The sequence below is a fragment of the Camelina sativa genome, chromosome 19, assembly GCF_030686135.1.
Source record: "Camelina sativa cultivar CO46 ecotype springtype chromosome 19, ASM3068613v1".
NCBI lineage: Eukaryota > Viridiplantae > Streptophyta > Magnoliopsida > Brassicales > Brassicaceae > Camelina > Camelina sativa.
Genome location: NC_141898.1, coordinates 10,055,682 through 10,072,950, shown reverse-complemented (window position 1 = coordinate 10,072,950; position 17,269 = coordinate 10,055,682). Strand labels below are relative to the sequence as shown.

At 34.7% G+C, this 17,269-nt stretch overlaps 3 protein-coding genes and 4 pseudogenes across 4 annotated transcripts; 4 read left to right on the top strand and 3 right to left on the bottom strand.

The window, feature by feature from the left end:
• Positions 1–132: 132 nt before the first annotated feature.
• On the bottom strand, positions 133–2,110 carry LOC109130985 (putative F-box protein At3g23420; annotated as a pseudogene).
• Positions 2,111–3,873: 1,763 nt separating this feature from the next.
• Positions 3,874–5,089, bottom strand: LOC104767676 (putative F-box protein At3g24580 pseudogene; annotated as a pseudogene).
• On the bottom strand, positions 4,534–5,043 carry LOC147920380 (putative F-box protein At3g23420 pseudogene; annotated as a pseudogene).
• A 607-nt stretch (positions 5,090–5,696) lies between the features above and the next one.
• LOC104765915 (NEP1-interacting protein-like 1) lies at positions 5,697–7,984 on the top strand. 2 transcript variants are annotated; one of them, XM_010489711.2, is made up of 5 exons: positions 5,697–6,065; positions 6,837–6,991; positions 7,200–7,283; positions 7,461–7,616; positions 7,736–7,984. In XM_010489711.2, the coding sequence occupies exons 1-5, from the start codon at positions 5,933–5,935 to the stop codon at positions 7,859–7,861; spliced, it is 654 nt and encodes a 217-aa protein (XP_010488013.2). In that variant the 5' UTR covers positions 5,697–5,932; the 3' UTR covers positions 7,862–7,984. The 2 variants fall into 2 exon arrangements, with proteins under 2 accessions (XP_010488013.2, XP_087358629.1); XM_087502503.1 differs by having other exon boundaries at positions 5,833–6,065; positions 6,906–6,991.
• Positions 7,985–8,291: 307 nt separating this feature from the next.
• LOC104765916 (reactive Intermediate Deaminase A, chloroplastic) lies at positions 8,292–10,080 on the top strand. Its single transcript, XM_010489713.3, has 6 exons — positions 8,292–8,572; positions 8,831–8,946; positions 9,053–9,097; positions 9,452–9,525; positions 9,618–9,667; positions 9,765–10,080. The coding sequence occupies exons 1-6, from the start codon at positions 8,389–8,391 to the stop codon at positions 9,857–9,859; spliced, it is 564 nt and encodes a 187-aa protein (XP_010488015.1). The 5' UTR covers positions 8,292–8,388; the 3' UTR covers positions 9,860–10,080.
• A 603-nt stretch (positions 10,081–10,683) lies between these two features.
• On the top strand, positions 10,684–11,954 carry LOC104767675 (putative F-box protein At3g20030 pseudogene; annotated as a pseudogene).
• Positions 11,955–15,155: 3,201 nt separating this feature from the next.
• On the top strand, positions 15,156–17,209 carry LOC104765914 (uncharacterized). The gene is made up of 5 exons (XM_010489710.2): positions 15,156–15,565; positions 15,854–16,023; positions 16,153–16,432; positions 16,533–16,714; positions 16,873–17,209. Exons 1-5 carry the CDS (start codon positions 15,261–15,263, stop codon positions 17,031–17,033), a joined length of 1,098 nt encoding a protein of 365 aa, XP_010488012.1. The 5' UTR covers positions 15,156–15,260; the 3' UTR covers positions 17,034–17,209.
• Positions 17,210–17,269: the final 60 nt, after the last annotated feature.

Sequence of the window (17,269 nt, the reverse complement as noted above, 5' to 3'; positions counted from 1 at the left end):
AAGGATGAGAGACAAATCAATTTTATATATATATTGTTCAAAGAAGATGACAAAAGAGAAAAAGAAACAAGTAAAAGTGGTCCGAGAAATTGCACTTAACTTATAGATTGATTATACGTACTGTAAAATGGACTATTCAAGTTGCATTGCACTTGGAACATAAGAGCACACAAATGGAGCGAGTTTTTTGTTTAGAGATTCTCCAAGATCCACTTCTTTCAAGGATCCATCCTCTCCAATGATGTAAGCTGTGTTGGGCATCATTTTCTAGTCTTTGCATTTATCGAAAACCACAGCGACTTTCTTCTCCTCATCAATGAAGAAACTTGAAGCCATATACGAAAACATAAACTCATCACCGGCGGTGAGTACTGCCATATCCACTGATAAGAAGAACTTGCTGCTCCACGACACCGAGTTGGGCTCAATCTTAGTTGTAACCCAGATCTCCATCTGTAATGTATAACCACGCTGAAATAACACAACAAGCTGTTCATCTCTAACATTAGATAGAGTCACAGTATCTTGAGGACACCACTCAAAGGGCAGAGGCAAACGCGGCCCAAATGTCTCTCTTGTGAAGTCAAAACAGATTAAGAAACTATGGTCTCCTTGGTTGAGGATTTCTGAATACATCTCTTCAGCAAACCAATATGTATTTCCCTTGAGAGAGACACCACGGTTATAAAAAGCTATGACCCAGTCTCAAGTGACATCAAGAACCCTCCATGAATCACAAGAGTTAAAGTCGTAGATTTTGAACTCAACAACTTCGGATCCGCGGTAATCATTAACCATAACAAAACTCAAGATTTTGTGGGATTTGGTGCTGCTATTGTATCCGAGAGCATACGAATATCTATCCAGTCTGTGATAACTATATGTGGCCTCGATCCAGTGTCGGCCCTCATGAAGCAAGGGCTTTAGGCGCCAAATATTTTAAGTATTTTAGGAGCAACAAATTTTAAATGTTCCTTTGGTGTAGTGGTTTCTTTTGTTTGATTTTCAGTCACTTGTACTGGGTTCAAACCAGCCCCACGTTAAATACAACCGATCTTTTTCCCTATTTTGTCTAATCCAAAATATTCTTTTTATCTACATTTCCTTATATTAATTATACTAACGAACTAAATAATAATTAAAACAGCAATTGAACTAGTGAATAAAAAAATCTCCGTCTTTCCTTTTGGCCATTCCTCTTCTTCTTCCAATATTATTGTCAATCTCTGCTTTCTCCCCCATGTATGTTTTCTTTTTCTTCTACAATCCTACGTTTTCTCTGTTTTCTTAAGTTTTTTTCTTTCTTCTTCAAAAAGAAAAAAACTTTGTAAGCAAAACGTCAGTCAAACTTAGCATACGGTGGATTCACAGATTCTCAGACAATTCTTACTTGAAATATTCTATTTTGCTACAATTTAAAACTTAAATGTAATTCAAAGATCAAAGTGATTATACTAAATTTTCTATATAATCTCCGTAAATTGCTCACTACACTAACTATTTGTCTACTTGATGATGTGTTGTTTCGTGGATTGCTTGTGTTTTTGGTGTATTATTTTATACTGAAATTTCATTTTTAAAGTTTAGAAAAAAAATTAGTTGGGATTAAGAAAAAAATAATTGGGATTAAGGGCATCATTTTCCGGTTCTGCTTTAGGCGTCGTAGACCTTCGGGCCGGCCCTGCCTCGATCCACCGGGGTTGCCCACAATACGGGTTAAAAACCACGAGCCTAGGGTTGTCTTTCAGGATGCATAACAGTAAACCGTCGCAGTGAAAGACTTGACGTACATTGATTTGATCTGAAGAGTCGGGGCAAATAAGTGTATCTTGACGTTTCATGCATAACTCAACCTTGTTGTCAAGATGTACACGCATCAAATAAACCCTAAAATCCATCATCATGACCATCATAACTCTCTTTTCTTAGCTGCTACTTTGGCTTGACCACCAAGGTGCTTCTTTGCAAAGCTCCTACATCTGGAAAAAGTGTTCCACTTTTTGCAAGTAAATCGGACTCTTCTCAGAGATGTCATCGGAACCACCTTAGAGAGCACCTCCTCCGCCAAATCCCTTGGAAGATCCGAAAAATCCTTTAGAATATTGACCATCTTCTTGTTCAACGAGGATCGATGTAACCTTAGAAAAACTTCCCTAGCTATTTCCCCGTGAATTGTTTACAGATTTCTTCCTACCGCCTCTGGCTTGAGATGCACGCATATATATAACAATTGAAACGAAAGAAAAAGGAGAAAGAAAGATACTTTTACGCTAGAACAAAATCTCATCAAAATTTAAGGACACTTGATTTTAATCGAAAATTTTCATGCTAAACAAATAGATTACCCAGCCAAATAATATAACAAATTTCTCATAATTATTTGCAAATCAGTGGATTACTAATATATCCCTAAACGTTAAGATTTAAGGACTTCTATTTTTTTTTTTTTTTTTTGGTGCTGTTAAGATATAAAACATTGGTTAAGATTTAAGAACATTTTTTTCTTTTTTTTGGCTATACATTGTAGTCTCACACATTAAGAATCCAAGAATGAAAGTTTGCGAAAGTAAAAAACTGCTACAGCCTACCACTAATGACCAAATTAAACTACTATATATAGTAGCGGCAAATGACGATAAACAGAGTCCTCAATGCAATGTAGATCATAGTGGAACTTAATTTGAATTCCTCAGTCTCAATATATCTCAAGCTTATCTCATGCCTTCCCATTCATATGTAAAACTGGCATTAATAATTCCATTTAATTTTCTTATTTTCATTTATTTATTTTATAAAACATTTAGATTCTTTTGTGGGCGCAAGTTCATGCATGCGTCAATAGAGTCCTCAATGCAATGTAGATTAAAAGGTATGGGTAGTTCAGCTTAAATGCAACCGCTCCTCCTTTCTCTTTTATTTCTTTTACAAATTAATTGATGTTTTTCTCACAATCTACACCACTCTTCAATTCAAGCTCTCACACCCCACAAAAAACACAAATTCAAAATATTCAAAATCAACTAGTATTCCATAGTTCTCCATGGCCCCATTGTTAAGATGATTTTTGGATTCTTGGCGTGATCTTTATAATGTCGAGAACAATAAAACGAGTTTTGTTCGTTCATTCATCTTCATTCTTGATTCAGGTAAATTTTCAAGTTATCTTGATATGCTGCTAATCATTAATTAAGGTTGTTTGTTCATTGACATGTACGTACGTATCTATTTTAAATTGTATTCACACTCAAATATATAACAGAAGATAGTATATCTGAGTGTATGATTAAAGAATTGAAAGACAGTTAAATTACGAGAAAATTAATAAGAGTCTGATATGGGGATCTTTTGTTCCATTTTGTTGAATGACCGCAGCTGATTATTAAACTGAATTGCAAGTCATGGTTGTTCCAAGAAGCATTCTGTACGACCCCATACAGAAACCATAGAGCAACGAGCATTAAGAACCGGGAGTAGCAAAGGAGAAAACCTAACTCCAAAAATCATTCAATCTAGTGCACATCAACACTTGCACTCTTTAAAACTGATAAAGACAGAGGTTAAAATGGGAAACTCAAATCTAAGCATACTTAAGTCAATTTCAAAGTTAAATGCAGCCTACTCTGTTCTACATAAATCACAACAGCAGAGTTGCCTATTTGCAAGAACACCAACATGACAAATGAAAGAAAAGAAACATAGGCTTTTGCATTGAGTCTATCTACTACAACAGAAGAAGGAAATTAAGCAACCTAAAGGCAGCAAAACGAAGTTAAATATGGAAAACAAAAAGAAGGATGAGAAGATGACAAAATAGAAAAAGAAAAAGAAAAAAACAGGAAAAAGATTATATATAGATAGGTATTGTAAAATGGACTATTCAAGTTGCATTGAACTTGGAACATAAGAGCACACAAATGGTTGGATAAATTGGTTTGGAGATTCTCCAAGATCCACTTCTTTCAAGGATCTATCCTCTCCAATGATGTAAGCTGTGTTGCGCTTCATCTTCCTGTCTTTGCTTTTATCATAAACCACAGCGACTTTCTTCTCCTCATCAATGAAAAAACTTGAAGCCATATACGAAAACTTAAACTTATCACTGGCGGTGAGTACTGCCATATCCACTGATAAGAAGAACTTGCTGCTCCACGACACCGAGTTGGGCTCAATCTTAGTTGTAACCCAGATCTCCATCTGTAATGTATCATCACACTGAAATAACACAGCAAGCTGCTCATCTCTAACATTAGATAGAGTCACATTATCTTGAGGAAACAACTCAAAGGGCAGAGGCAAACGCGGCCCAAATGTCTCTCTTGTGAAATCAAAACAGAGTAAGAAACTATGACCTACTTGGCCGAGGGTTGCTGAATTCATATTTTGAGCAAACCAATATGTATTTCCGTTGAGAGAGACACCACGGCTATAAGAAGCTATGCGCCAGTCTCCAGTGACATCAAGAACCCTCCATGAATTAGAGTTAAAATCGTAGATTTTGAACTCAGGCAAAGCGACACAAGAAGTCATAATAAGTCACAAGATTTTGTGTGATTTGGTGCTGCTATTGTACCCAAGAGCATAGCAACAGTTCTCCAATCTCTGATAACTACTATTTGTGGCATCGATCCACCGGGGTTGCCCACAATATGGGTTAAAAACCACGAGCCTAGGGTTGTCTTTCAGGATGCATAAGAGTAAACCGTCGCAGTGAAAGACTTGACGTACATAGATCTGATCTGAAGCGTCGGGGCAAATAAGTGTACCTTGACGTTTCATGCATAAGTCAACCTTGTTGTCAAGATGTACACGCATCAAATAAACCCTAAAATCCATCATCATGACCACCATAAACGCCTTTTCCTTTGCTGCAGCTACTCTTGCTTGAGCAAGGTGCTTCTTTGCAAAGCTCCTACATCTGGACAAAGTGTTCCACTTTTTGCAAGTAGACCGGACTCTTCTCAGATATGTCACCGGAACCTTCGAGAGCACCTCCTCCTCCAAATCCCTTGGAAGATCCGACAAATCCTTTGGAAGATTGGACATCGAGTTGTATAAAAAACTTTCCTTTTCCTCCGTAAAGTTTATTACAGATTTCTTTCTTCCGCTTCTGGCTTGAGATGCACGCATATATATATAACAATTGTTTGCCCAAAAAATATAAACAATATAATCTATACTATATAAAAATAACAATTGAAGTGGCAGAAAAAAAAAAAAAAAAAAAACTCAATCGGCTCGGAGAAAAACATTTAAACATATCTTGAATTCATTTAAGCCTGTTTCTTAAACTTTTAGTGGATTAATATATGAAACATAAATCTAGGAGAGCTAACCCGCAGATGCAGAAAAAATTAGTCTATCCAAACCCTCATTGATAAAAAACTGACAATTTTTAAAAACATTGGGTAATAATAAAGAAATATTTTATTTGCTACATAGTCTCACAGATTAAGAATCCAAGATTGAAAGTTTGTAAAAACTACCACTGCTACCACTAATGACTATACTACTATAGTAGTGGCAAATGGCAATAAACAACTCATTCCGATCATAGTGGAATTTAAATGGGATTCATTTCAGTATATCTCAAGCTTATCCCATGCCTTCCCCATTCATATTTCAAAACTGCATTAATTTCTCCATTTAATTTTCTTGTTTGTTTAAATATATTTTATAAAACATTTAGATATTCTTCTGTGGGCGCAAGTTCATGCATTGCGCCAATAGAGTCGCTCAATGCAATGTAGATTAGGGGTGTGGGTAGTTCAGCTTCATAAATGCAACTCCTTCTTTCTCTCTTAGTATTTTCTTTTATATAAATTCCTGTTTTTGTCAAACTCCACAACACTCTCCAATTCAACTCTCACCTCATTAAAACACTAATACAAAATATCCCATAAATATAAAATCAAGAAGGATTCCATAGTTCTCCATGGGCATTGCTAAGATGATTCTTCTGAAATTCACATACGGTGTTTCTTTTTGGATTCTTGGCGTGATCTTCATATTGTCAAGAACGATAAAGCGAGTTTTGTTGGGTTCATTCATCTTCATTCTTTCTTCGGGTAAATTTACAAGTTATCTTGCTTTTGCTAATCATTTAAGGCTGTTTGTTCCTTTCTTAGTTTATTTTATTCCATAAATGCTTGCTAATCTAACGTACTTTTAAAGATGAAACCTGAGACATCATTTTATAGATGTTGTATATATGTACGTCATTGACATGTGTACGCATCTCTTTTATATGTATTCACCCTCAAATATATTATATAGTATATGAGTGTGTGATAAAAAGAATTAAAGGGAGTTAAACTAAGAAAAAATTCTTGAATCTTCGTCTTCTCAAGATTTCTTGAGCGTTATGTCAAGCAACTTTTTCTTACCATATGACTCAGATGTGGGGATCTTCTGTTCCATTATGTTAGCTTTTTCTTTTACTTGAATGACTTGTTGTCTAGGTAGAGAAGACGACCTATTTGACATTTGATTCAAGAAAATTCGAGTTTAATTAAAAAATAATGTGTGAAAGTTTATCCATATGCATTTAAGATGGTGGGGTCTAAAATGTGTGTGATATGGCCACACCCCACTACGTAATTATGCGTACCTTAAATGAATTCAATAACTTATGTCATTTATTGACCCTAAATTCTAATTCTTTCACAAATACTGTATTGTTTCTTTTTCTCAACAATACGTAGTTCAACCAAATTCCTACAAAATATACTTTGTTTTTGTTATGCATTATTTAACTTATCAGATTGCTTTATTTTCATCCAAATTCTTATGTATAACAATCTTAAAGGATCACTAAATGTCATTAACTTTGGATGTAGCTAGTGTTGTGGTAGCCTCCATTGTAGGAGCCATTGAAGGTCACACCACTGACATTGGATTTCTTAAAGGTGGTTTGCTAGGAGTCCTGGCTGGAGTTATCACCGCCGTCCAACTCTTTAGACCGCTGCTATATAGTGATCAACCTTTGGCTAAGGTGATTGTGACTCTATATAATAGTAGAATCTACATTAAACCACAACTCAACCATATATATATATATATATAGCTAGAAAATGGGAGTGGTCTTGTGATAAATGAAAGAAGTAAGGATGATGGTAGTATTATAGTAATTATCTGGATATAATATGATGTTATGGTAACAAGAGTTTGTTGACAAAAAATTGTGAAAAAAAAAATGGCAGGTTGCTTTGCTGAGGAGGGTAGTGAATGGGAAAGCCATCATGGGTTTAGTTAGACCGTTTGTTCTCAAAGCATATCAATCGCAAGTAAGTACTCCCCCCACCCCATTCCTTTTGTTCATCTGTAATGTGAACACAACATTTTGTAATGTGAAATCACAAGCAATCACTTATATATAAAAAATCCTCTTTAGAATACCACATATTCTGAAAATTAATTCTGGTAATATTAATGAACAAACATTTCTTTTTTCTTTCCCGCAGATAATAGCATTTGACACAAGTTACATGGAAAGTTCGGACTTCTACGATTTCGATCAAGAAAGAAAGGGATTATCAAAGAACTCCATTCAGAACATCCCGATGTTCTACAACCATTCAAATCATCAAACAAAATCAAGTTGTCCAATTTGCTTACAGGTAATTAAAGTGTAATATAATATCGAAACCACCTAGTAATTAATTAATCTGGTTACGAAAATGTGATTGTACTTCATAATCATATTTTCTAACCTCCAATATTATAATTGGATGCATAGGATTGGGAAGAAGGGGAAGTAGGAAGAAAGCTACACAAATGTGGCCACAAATTCCATATGATTTGCATAGATAAGTGGTTGCTTAAGCAAGAGACTTGCCCCATTTGTAGAGACCATCTTTCATAACACACTTCTCTATACATAGTCCATGTCCATTTTCTTTTTTCTATAACCAAAAATGTAACTTTTTCCTTTCGTAAGCTTTTTACCATGGGAGAAAATGTAAAAAAAAAGAAGTGAATAATAAAATTACATGCTGTACTTGTAGATAAAAAAAAAAATTCATAAAGCCATGGACCGATGTCACCGATCGACCTCTCGTGACCCAATGTGTCCAAAAACTCAAATGTACCTAACTAAGGGTAAAGTCGGAAAATACAAAAAACGTTTCGAAGAGAGAGATGAGAAAAGAGGAAGAAGAAGAAACACACGACACGAGAATCATCTGCTTTAGCCTACCCAAAAAAAAGAATCATCTGCTTTAAAAAATCCTCCTCGTGGTCCATTTGATTTGCTTATTAAAAAAGATCCAATCGCATCGAGCTCACTCTTCATCATCTTCAATCTTCACCTACCCTTCTCTCTCTCTCTCTCTGTAACCCTCGTGGTAATCTTGCTTTTTTTTACTTGTTGCCGGCGCCGGAGAGAGTGAGATGACTTGGGCAGCCTTCAGATCCATAAACTCACCATCACTCGACCTCTCCACCGCACTTCGCTCCACTCGTACCCCATTGGTCGCTGCTGGTGTTGGCTGCGCAACATTCGCTGGTGTTTCTCTCTTCAGAATGTCTTCCAAGTCTCCTCCTTTCGCTTCCCTCAGTGTCTCTGCTTCTTCTGGTAACCCTCTCTCCGATTTTGATTCTTTTTTTCCCCCTAAATTTTGGCTTCTTCCTAAAGTTGTGATTTTTATCAATGTCCCGGGCCAAAAAAATTTGATTTTGATTTTGATTATCCTCAATGCATCTGTTTATTAGTCTTGGGTCTTAGCTCTTTTCATCTTTGGTATTGTATTGAATGATCAAAGGTCTGATGATTAGGGGTTTTTTGTTTAACTAAAGAAATGCGATGATGTTGTGTGTGTGTGTGTGTGTGCAGCTAAGAAGGAAGTTGTGACTACAGATAAAGCACCAGCTGCTTTAGGACCATACTCTCAGGCTATTAGAGCCAATAATCTTGTTTTCGTTTCTGGTGTTCTTGGACTCGTACCTGAGGTCAGTTCTAAGATAGTACAATGTCACAAATCACCGTCTTTTGTTTATTCCTTCTCTGTGTTCTAAAGGTTGCAAGATTTGTCTCTTTTGTTTTGTGTGTGTTTAGACTGGAAAGTTTGCTTCAGACAGCGTTGAAGATCAGACTGAGCAGGTTAAATTAGCTCTCTCAAACTTGTCATTATTATGGTCTTTTTTGCAAGATTGGTTGTTTTTGGTTACTTGTATCTCTGTTTTGGTGTCAAGGAGATTTTTAGGATATCTTGAATGCTATGTTGGATAACAATTATTCTGTCGTATTCAAGCTGAGTTGATTGGACTATCTACTTTCAGGACACATGAATTTAAGCTCTTTAAAACTATTAAAATTTTTACTTTTGGACTTCTTGATTTGGTGTTAAGTCTTCAAATTATCTTCCATAGTAATTAACTGTAGCAAGGTTGAGTCTCTCTGTTTGTCCTTACTGATTATATCTGCTTGCTTCTATTATTGTTTGGAATATCAAAGCTACTCAAGAACATGGGAGAGATATTGAAAGCTGGTGGTGCTAATTATTCCTCGGTGGTGAAGACAACAATCATGTAAGGGATCTTGTTTTTTTTCCGACTATCCATATGAATTCTGAACCTAATAAAAAACCAAAAACGATAACTCTTTTGATTTTCTTTCACAGGCTGGCTGATTTGGGTGACTTCAAGAAAGTAAACGAGATATACGCCAAATGTGAGTTCTTTAGCAAGATTGTTTATTGTTCCTTCTTCGTTTGAGATGCATAACTACTTGTGGAGTCATTTTGAACGCTTTTTTATCCCTGTTGCAGACTTCCCAGCTCCTTCTCCAGCACGATCCACATATCAAGTGGCAGCTTTGCCTCTAAACGCCAAGATTGAGATCGAATGTATTGCAACACTCTAGAACACCATCAAATCTCTCAATGAAGGGTTTATTTGGTTCAGAAGATGTCAACAACAAATAAGAGACACAATGGCTTAGAGGCTTATCTTATCAAAAACCCATTTTTCACCTATTTTCTCATTTTCCTGCACTACGAATAAAATGTTGCGAATTATCTATCATCAACCATTGGGCTGGTTGCAACACCTAAAAGCCCTTAATCAAGAATAAGTGATTTATTATTAGTGTTGTTTTTGTTTTGGTTGGACCTTCATGATGAGCTGTTGACTTGATATTCATTGAGTTAGAAACCCTTTATGCGTTGAGGAACAATGATAATATTAATTTAGTGAGAATTCCATATCGAAAAAGACGAGTAGAGCTTAAAGCCTTAAATGGTCAAGAATTGTTTTTCAATAAATTTTGAAATGAATTTTTACAAACTAGAGGATGGATTATTATTTACTAGTAGTGATTGAAATTAACCAGAATGATAGAGAGGGTTCAAATATATATTTTTTTCTTTTCTTAAGCAAAGTTAGAAGTATGAACATAATAGAAAGGGACGACATAGTCATAAGTAATACTACGTTATTGTGAGAAGAGCATCCCAACTTGTTTGATTGTGTGTGTTTTTTTTTCCGGAGTACTTGGACTAAATTAGTAGCAACGATTTTCCATTAAAAAGGATAAAATAAATGGAAATAGCTAGGGAAAACAAACCACATATATTAACCAACATTATGATAGAAAAGGAAAAAATATTTTTTCCTTTTTCTGAAGCACAGAAATATATAAAAAGATTAGGCCAAGCAAAGTTAGAGAACACTAGCCGATTTCTTACGATGAGGACGATCTCTCATCTTCCGAAGGATTTGGTAGAGGAGATACTCTTAAAGGTTCCGATAACTTGTCTCGGGGCAGTGAGATCCACTTGCAAACGATGGAACGCTTTATCCAAAGAAAGAATTCTATGTAAAGCAGAAGCAAAACATCAGTTTGTGGGGTTCACAATGAAGAAGTTTAAGCTTTGTTCACTAAGGTTCGATCTCCATGGAACTTTCAACAAAATAGAACTCGTGGATACATCTATAAAGGAGATAGGTAATAATCTAATTAATCAAGTCAAGATATCTAAAGTTTTTCATTGCGACGGGTTATTGTTATGTGTGACCAAAGAGGCCAACGCTAGGCTCGTGGTTTGGAACCCTTATTTGGGTCAAATCAGGTGGATCCAACACTTGAACGCTTACCACAGAGCAGACAGCTATGCTATCGGATACGACAATAACCGTAAACACAAAATCTTGAGGTTTTTGAATTATTACGACCGTTCTGTTGGGCAACTAATTCTTGAGTACGAAATCTATGATTTTAGCTCTAATTCATGGAGGGTTCTTGATATCACTACTCCCTCCTTGGAGATAGAGTTTTATCAAGGCTGCGCATCTTTGAAAGGAGACACTTACTTTTTTACCAAGAAAATATACGAAGAGGGTGGTGAGTATCAAGATCATCAGCAAGACTGTTTACTATGTTTTGACTTTACGACGGAGAGCTTTGGACAGTTTCTTCCTCTGCCGTTTGAGTACTATCTTTACGATGGTGGAGGTCTCTCTTCTATTGGAGACAAGAAACTAGCGGCGTTATATCAGCGCCCTGATAGTACAGAGGTGGAGATTTGGGTTACAACTATGATTGAGCCCAATGCAGTGTCATGGAACTCATCTTTCTTAAAATTTTGTATGGGACCACACTGTGGTTATGATTTTCATTTCCCTATGACGTTGGCAGTTTCTTCATCGACGAGGAGAAGAAAGTCGCCGTGGTTATTCGCTATGACGAATTTGAGAGGAGTATTACCGGCCACTTCGAGGACGCAGCTTACATCTTTAGAGAGAGTGGCAACGTTAAAAAGGTGCATCTTGGAGAAGCTGTGCCTCACATACAAGGAGGACCTCTCAACTTTGATTGCCTACTTGTGTGTTGTAGCTCTTATGTTCCAAGTTTAGTGCAAATCAACCAAATTGCAGGGTTCAAAAAGGAAAGAGAAGAAGATGAGGAGGCCAACCAACAAACAAAAAGAAGAAGACTCCCTCTATTGATTAATCAATAATTAGCTTATTTTCTTTCTTGCATCTTCTTTTCATTCGTTTACTTTTGTTTTTCTTTTGCAATGTCCTGTGAACAAGACCACTCACTTACCATTATTTTGTTTCGATTTGAGTTACACAGTATTAGCTGATCACCAAATATAAAAATGTATTGATCTAGGAGAAAATCTAATTAGGGAAGTACTTGGTTGAAGAAATGGCTTCCATTTCGACTTGAACCATCAACACATGCATCTTCCACAGCGAACCCCTTTGATGATCTCTGAGATCAGATAAAAATTAAGATAAACTCATGGTAACCCCAACCTATTGTCCACTGCCAAAAAAACAAAAACATCACATTAGCATCTCAATGAGATTGTATATGTGTGTACACATCAAGGAATGTATATCCTTTGCTTACGTTGTCTCCCGACGTTATTAAGATTACGTTGGTTAAGAACTCGAAGCTTAGCTCGAACATATATCTTCTCACAGGGTCTGAAGTTCTCATTTGCATTAAGGTTAAGATACATAGACAAAGCTTTTCCTTCTCCCGAGGCATGACCACTTGGATTCACTTGTATATTCCTGATCAGCGTTATTAATTACTTGTTACCACTAGTATACTCTTAAATCTAAAACCTGGATGCTCATGTTTGCCAAACCAGTGCCACTTTTAAATTTGCCACCATATCGACTATCGGGAAAGTGGTTTGGCTGCTCATGAGCATCGAGGTTTTGGCATTGACAACAAAGCCCCACACACACATTAGATGCAAAAGTCCTTTAAGCCGGGAATGAGATAACCAAGGATCTCTTTATTTTAGGCACGATCGTGGTTACAATGGCAACGACTTTTCTCAAATATCAACGTTAGATGCGGAGGGACAAGAGAGGGGAACACGTGAGTTTAACTAGATCTGGCAGTGGAACTAAATTAAATAATTTTCTTTGACATTTTTTGCGGCATCTTCTTTTGACTTAAGAAAAGAAAAAATGAGTTATATATAATGAAACTGATTTTTCTATAATTGAACTGAGTTACAGGGATACCATTTTTAGGATACTTATCTTTTAGTTTTCATAAATATCTATGAGACTATGACTCTATGGATGATGGATCTATGACTTACTGAGTTACCATTTTTCTGTAGAGAATTTGATTTCGCAAGTTTAAAAGCAGCTAACTAAACTAGTTATAGAAGTATTGCTTCCCTGCTACAAGATTCGAATTTGAGTTCGATGCTGATTATGCAAAGATTATTTCTTAATGAATTCGCCATAAAGCTATTAAAAGTGGGTTACGGATCTAATGAGATTATAGACTTATAGTCCAAGAATTTGGTAACTTTTTATTAAGTAATTTGATCTAGTATGTATACTATTAAAGCAGAAATACTCACTATACTCAAATTGGACTATGACTTTGTTTTGGTACATTTTTCATTAAAAATGATTAGAGAATCACTTAATTTAATTAAATTAACCTATGGTTACGATTTATCTAAATGACTATTATACCCCTTGCTCGACCACTTAATACGACCAGATCGGGATGCAGATCCTCTTTAACCCGGAAATAGAAGAAAAAAAACTCGCGGATTTGTTTGTACTCCAGGTTTATAATATTTGGATCATGTATGTTGTTTGGATCAATAGTAATTATATTTGTCGCCAAACAAAGGTATAATCTCTCTAAATAAAGAAATTCGTATCGAGATTTTATGGCTTCAGTAATATCAAATATTAAATACTACCATACTTAATCCCTATAATTATTACGAATATTAATAATAATGAGAAATCTTTAATACTTATGGATTTTGACTTTGTTGCTTCCAAAATAATCAATAAATTAAATACGAAATTGTATATATATGTAAACTTATTTGATTTGCTTTTATATTGTGAGATATTTACGGAAACAAAAAATCAACTTAATACAATTAAATAAAAACAAATCATCATTTAGTTTAGATTTTTTAATATTTCCTTAACGAAATTATAGTAATTAATTATGATTAGTATAGATGAAAAGAATAAAAACGCAGCAATTATATATATATGTAAAGTTGTAAACTAATTTACAGCAAATGTGTATTGTATATCCCACATCGACTAAATATTTTGGAATATGGTTCATAATCACTATAAATATATGACTAATATGTTTTGAGTACAAATGAGCAGGAAGCTTGATTTATCAGATATTTAAATTTAACAGTTTAATTTGGTTCTATATTTGAGCATATTAAACTTTTAAAAAGTAAACATATTATAGTATATTTACGTTTTTTTAAAGAAGTTTAAGAGATTATAAATATTTAAATTTTTATAGAATGTTTAAATTATTATAAATATTTAAACTCCGTCGAAAGTTTAAAATATTATAATATATTTAAGTCTATAAAATATTTAAGTAATATTAATATTTTTAAACTTAAAAATTTTAAAATATAAAAAAAGTTTGAGTTAAACCCGTTAAAACAGATATTTTTATCAAACTATAAATTAAATTGGTTTTTTTCAATTTTGCTGAGATTTGATATATCAAATATTAACTTTTAAATGATAACCTAAATATATTTAATCTCACTATAAATACAATGGTTTCCTAACCATTGAAATATTTCACACTAAAATTAAACAAGCAACTTTTCCTTTTTTGACGACAAACCAAAATAAAGAAAGACTCATCATCTTACAAAACTACTTCCAATATTGCGGTGTGTCTATCCTCTTACAAAACTACTATCCGATATTGCGGAGTGTCTATTCTCTTACAAAACTACTATCCAATATTGCGGTGTGCTTGTTTCCATGAAAAGCTACATTTTACAAACTTCTTACTCTATTAGGAATTCTAATTTACTGTATAACCCAAATATACAAATAAACACTATATAAACAAAGAAAATAAGTCAAAATAAAAAAAACTACATTACAAAAATACAAATTACAAAAAAAAAGTAACTAACAAAATATATAATCCCGTGTTGTAGCACGGGTATCATCTAGTATACTTTATTTTCTATCTATTATTCCAGCAAACATTTCAGATGAGTACAAACTAAATTTTAGGTAGACTAAAAAGTCAATTATGATAATAAGTAAACGCATGATCAAACCAAATCTGTAGATATTAATTTACCAACTTGTACACTAGACGAAAAAAATATCATTATCATGCTATCTCACTAATTTTTTCCTTTCCCTAAAGCATCTAATTAACCATCTCCCCTTCTATATATACATGTACACATGTACCATTATCATGAACAAGTCTCACACTGTCTCTCTAAACTTCATTCACACACATCTTTGACATGATCATGAAGAGTTACTACAAAGAAACCTTATGTGTTGTTTCTCTCTTCTCTTGTCTTTTCATCACCTCTTCTTTTGCAGGACCGCCAGTCCCAAACCAGTTGGAGAATGATTCTCAGAAACTTATCCCCACTCAGATTTCATCACGTGATAGTAAGGTCTCATTATCGAGCACGGTGAAGGGTCTGAGAGAACGTCCTCCATCGTCTTATTCTCTCAAGTTTGAGTCTTTCAACACACTCATGAAGTCTATTTACACCGACAGTTATCAATCTCGTCCTTTTAGGGTCGGTAGATACAATTGGTACGCACCATTTGTTTTTTTTACTTTTTTTGGTTACCTATATTTTTGTTTTTTTGGGCAAACTTTTTTTTTTTTGGTTACCTATATGTACCAATTTTTTAACCTTTTTTCTTAAAGTTTCATTTTCTGTATAGATCCAGGATTTAAAATTAATAAAAAAAATTGTGACTAGTCCACAAAACGTAGGACCTTGGTGTTACCATCTTTGTTCATGCCACTCTATTATGTATATTGTTTGTTACTGAATCATTCTGATCGATCGATAATCTAAAAACCAAACTGAAACAGGACGCTTGTCGTGTACCCAAAGGGGAATAAGAATGATAACGGTACAGGTTACATTTCGCTATACGTCGTCTTAGACAACTCAACTCTCACTTCTCCACGTGAAGAGGTTCATGCAGATCTCAGATTTTACATCTTCAACAAGAAACAGAAGAAGTACTTTACGATCCAAGGTTAATATAAGTAACTTCACTAGATAATTTAATTAAATATGTCAATTTTCTCTCTAGTTCTTGTAAGATATATCTATATTATCTATTTATATGTCTATAAATGTGGTGTGTTACGGTACGTACGTGTAGATACTGATGTATGGCGATTCAGCGCAATCAAAACCATGTGGGGATTTTCTAAGGTTCTTCCTCTGACTACGTTTAACAACCTGAAAAATGGATACCTATATGATGTCGACCATTGCGAGTTTGGCGTTGACGTCATCATTCCACCATTCTATGAAAAGTCGGAACTTTTCTCGGTCACCGAGAGTTTTCCAAACCCGAGGTTTACCTGGTTTATTAAGGGACTCTCCACACTGCCTAACGATCACCTATCAGAGGAGTTCACTATTGGAGGAAAGAGCTGGTGAGTTTCACAATGTTAGTTGTAGTAAAACCAAGTGTAAGTAGTGCAAGTTTGTTGGGTAGTAATTTATTGACAAGTTTTTTTTTCAAATGCTGATTAGGAATTTACGAATCTTTAAAAATGGTTTTGGCGCTTTCGAAGGCAAAAATTTGTCGCTTTACCTTAACCTTGGCCCCCAAGAAGTACTTAACGCAAAGCCTTATGACAAGGTTTACGTACGAGCCAAGCTCCGTGTTCCTAACCAATTCGGAGCCCAATCCAATACCGTTTTGGAAAGGCCAAGTAAGTGGATGAGTGACATGACTCATATTTGTATATATATATTTTTTTTTTTTTGGTCAGACTACTCATATTTGTATATAATTTTATATAATCTCATATTATGTTTCTGTTATTTAATTGTGAAACATTCATATGGCTAATATTCATATTTATGGCAGTTGATAACTGGTTCAGTCCACAGACAATCGGGTGGGGATATGCTGACTTCATGCCTCTTTCGGATCTAAGAGATTCATCAAAGGGTTTTCTTGTGAGAGATATGTTGGTTGTTCAAGTCTCAATGGAGGCAATTTCTTCAACCAAGTACCTTCCCAGTTAGATTTGTAAAGAAGCATAAATCATGGCAGCTAAAATGAGGGATAGGCGCTCATCATTATTGCTTTATTTAAGCCTAACTTATTTTATGCTATGAAAAATAATTACTTAATGTCTTAATGATATGAACTCCTCTGATAGGTAATAATAAAATACCAAAGACCATTCTTTCTGGATTAATATATAATCACAAGATGTCAAGATTCACAACCAGCATTAAATCATACACTATCAAATGGA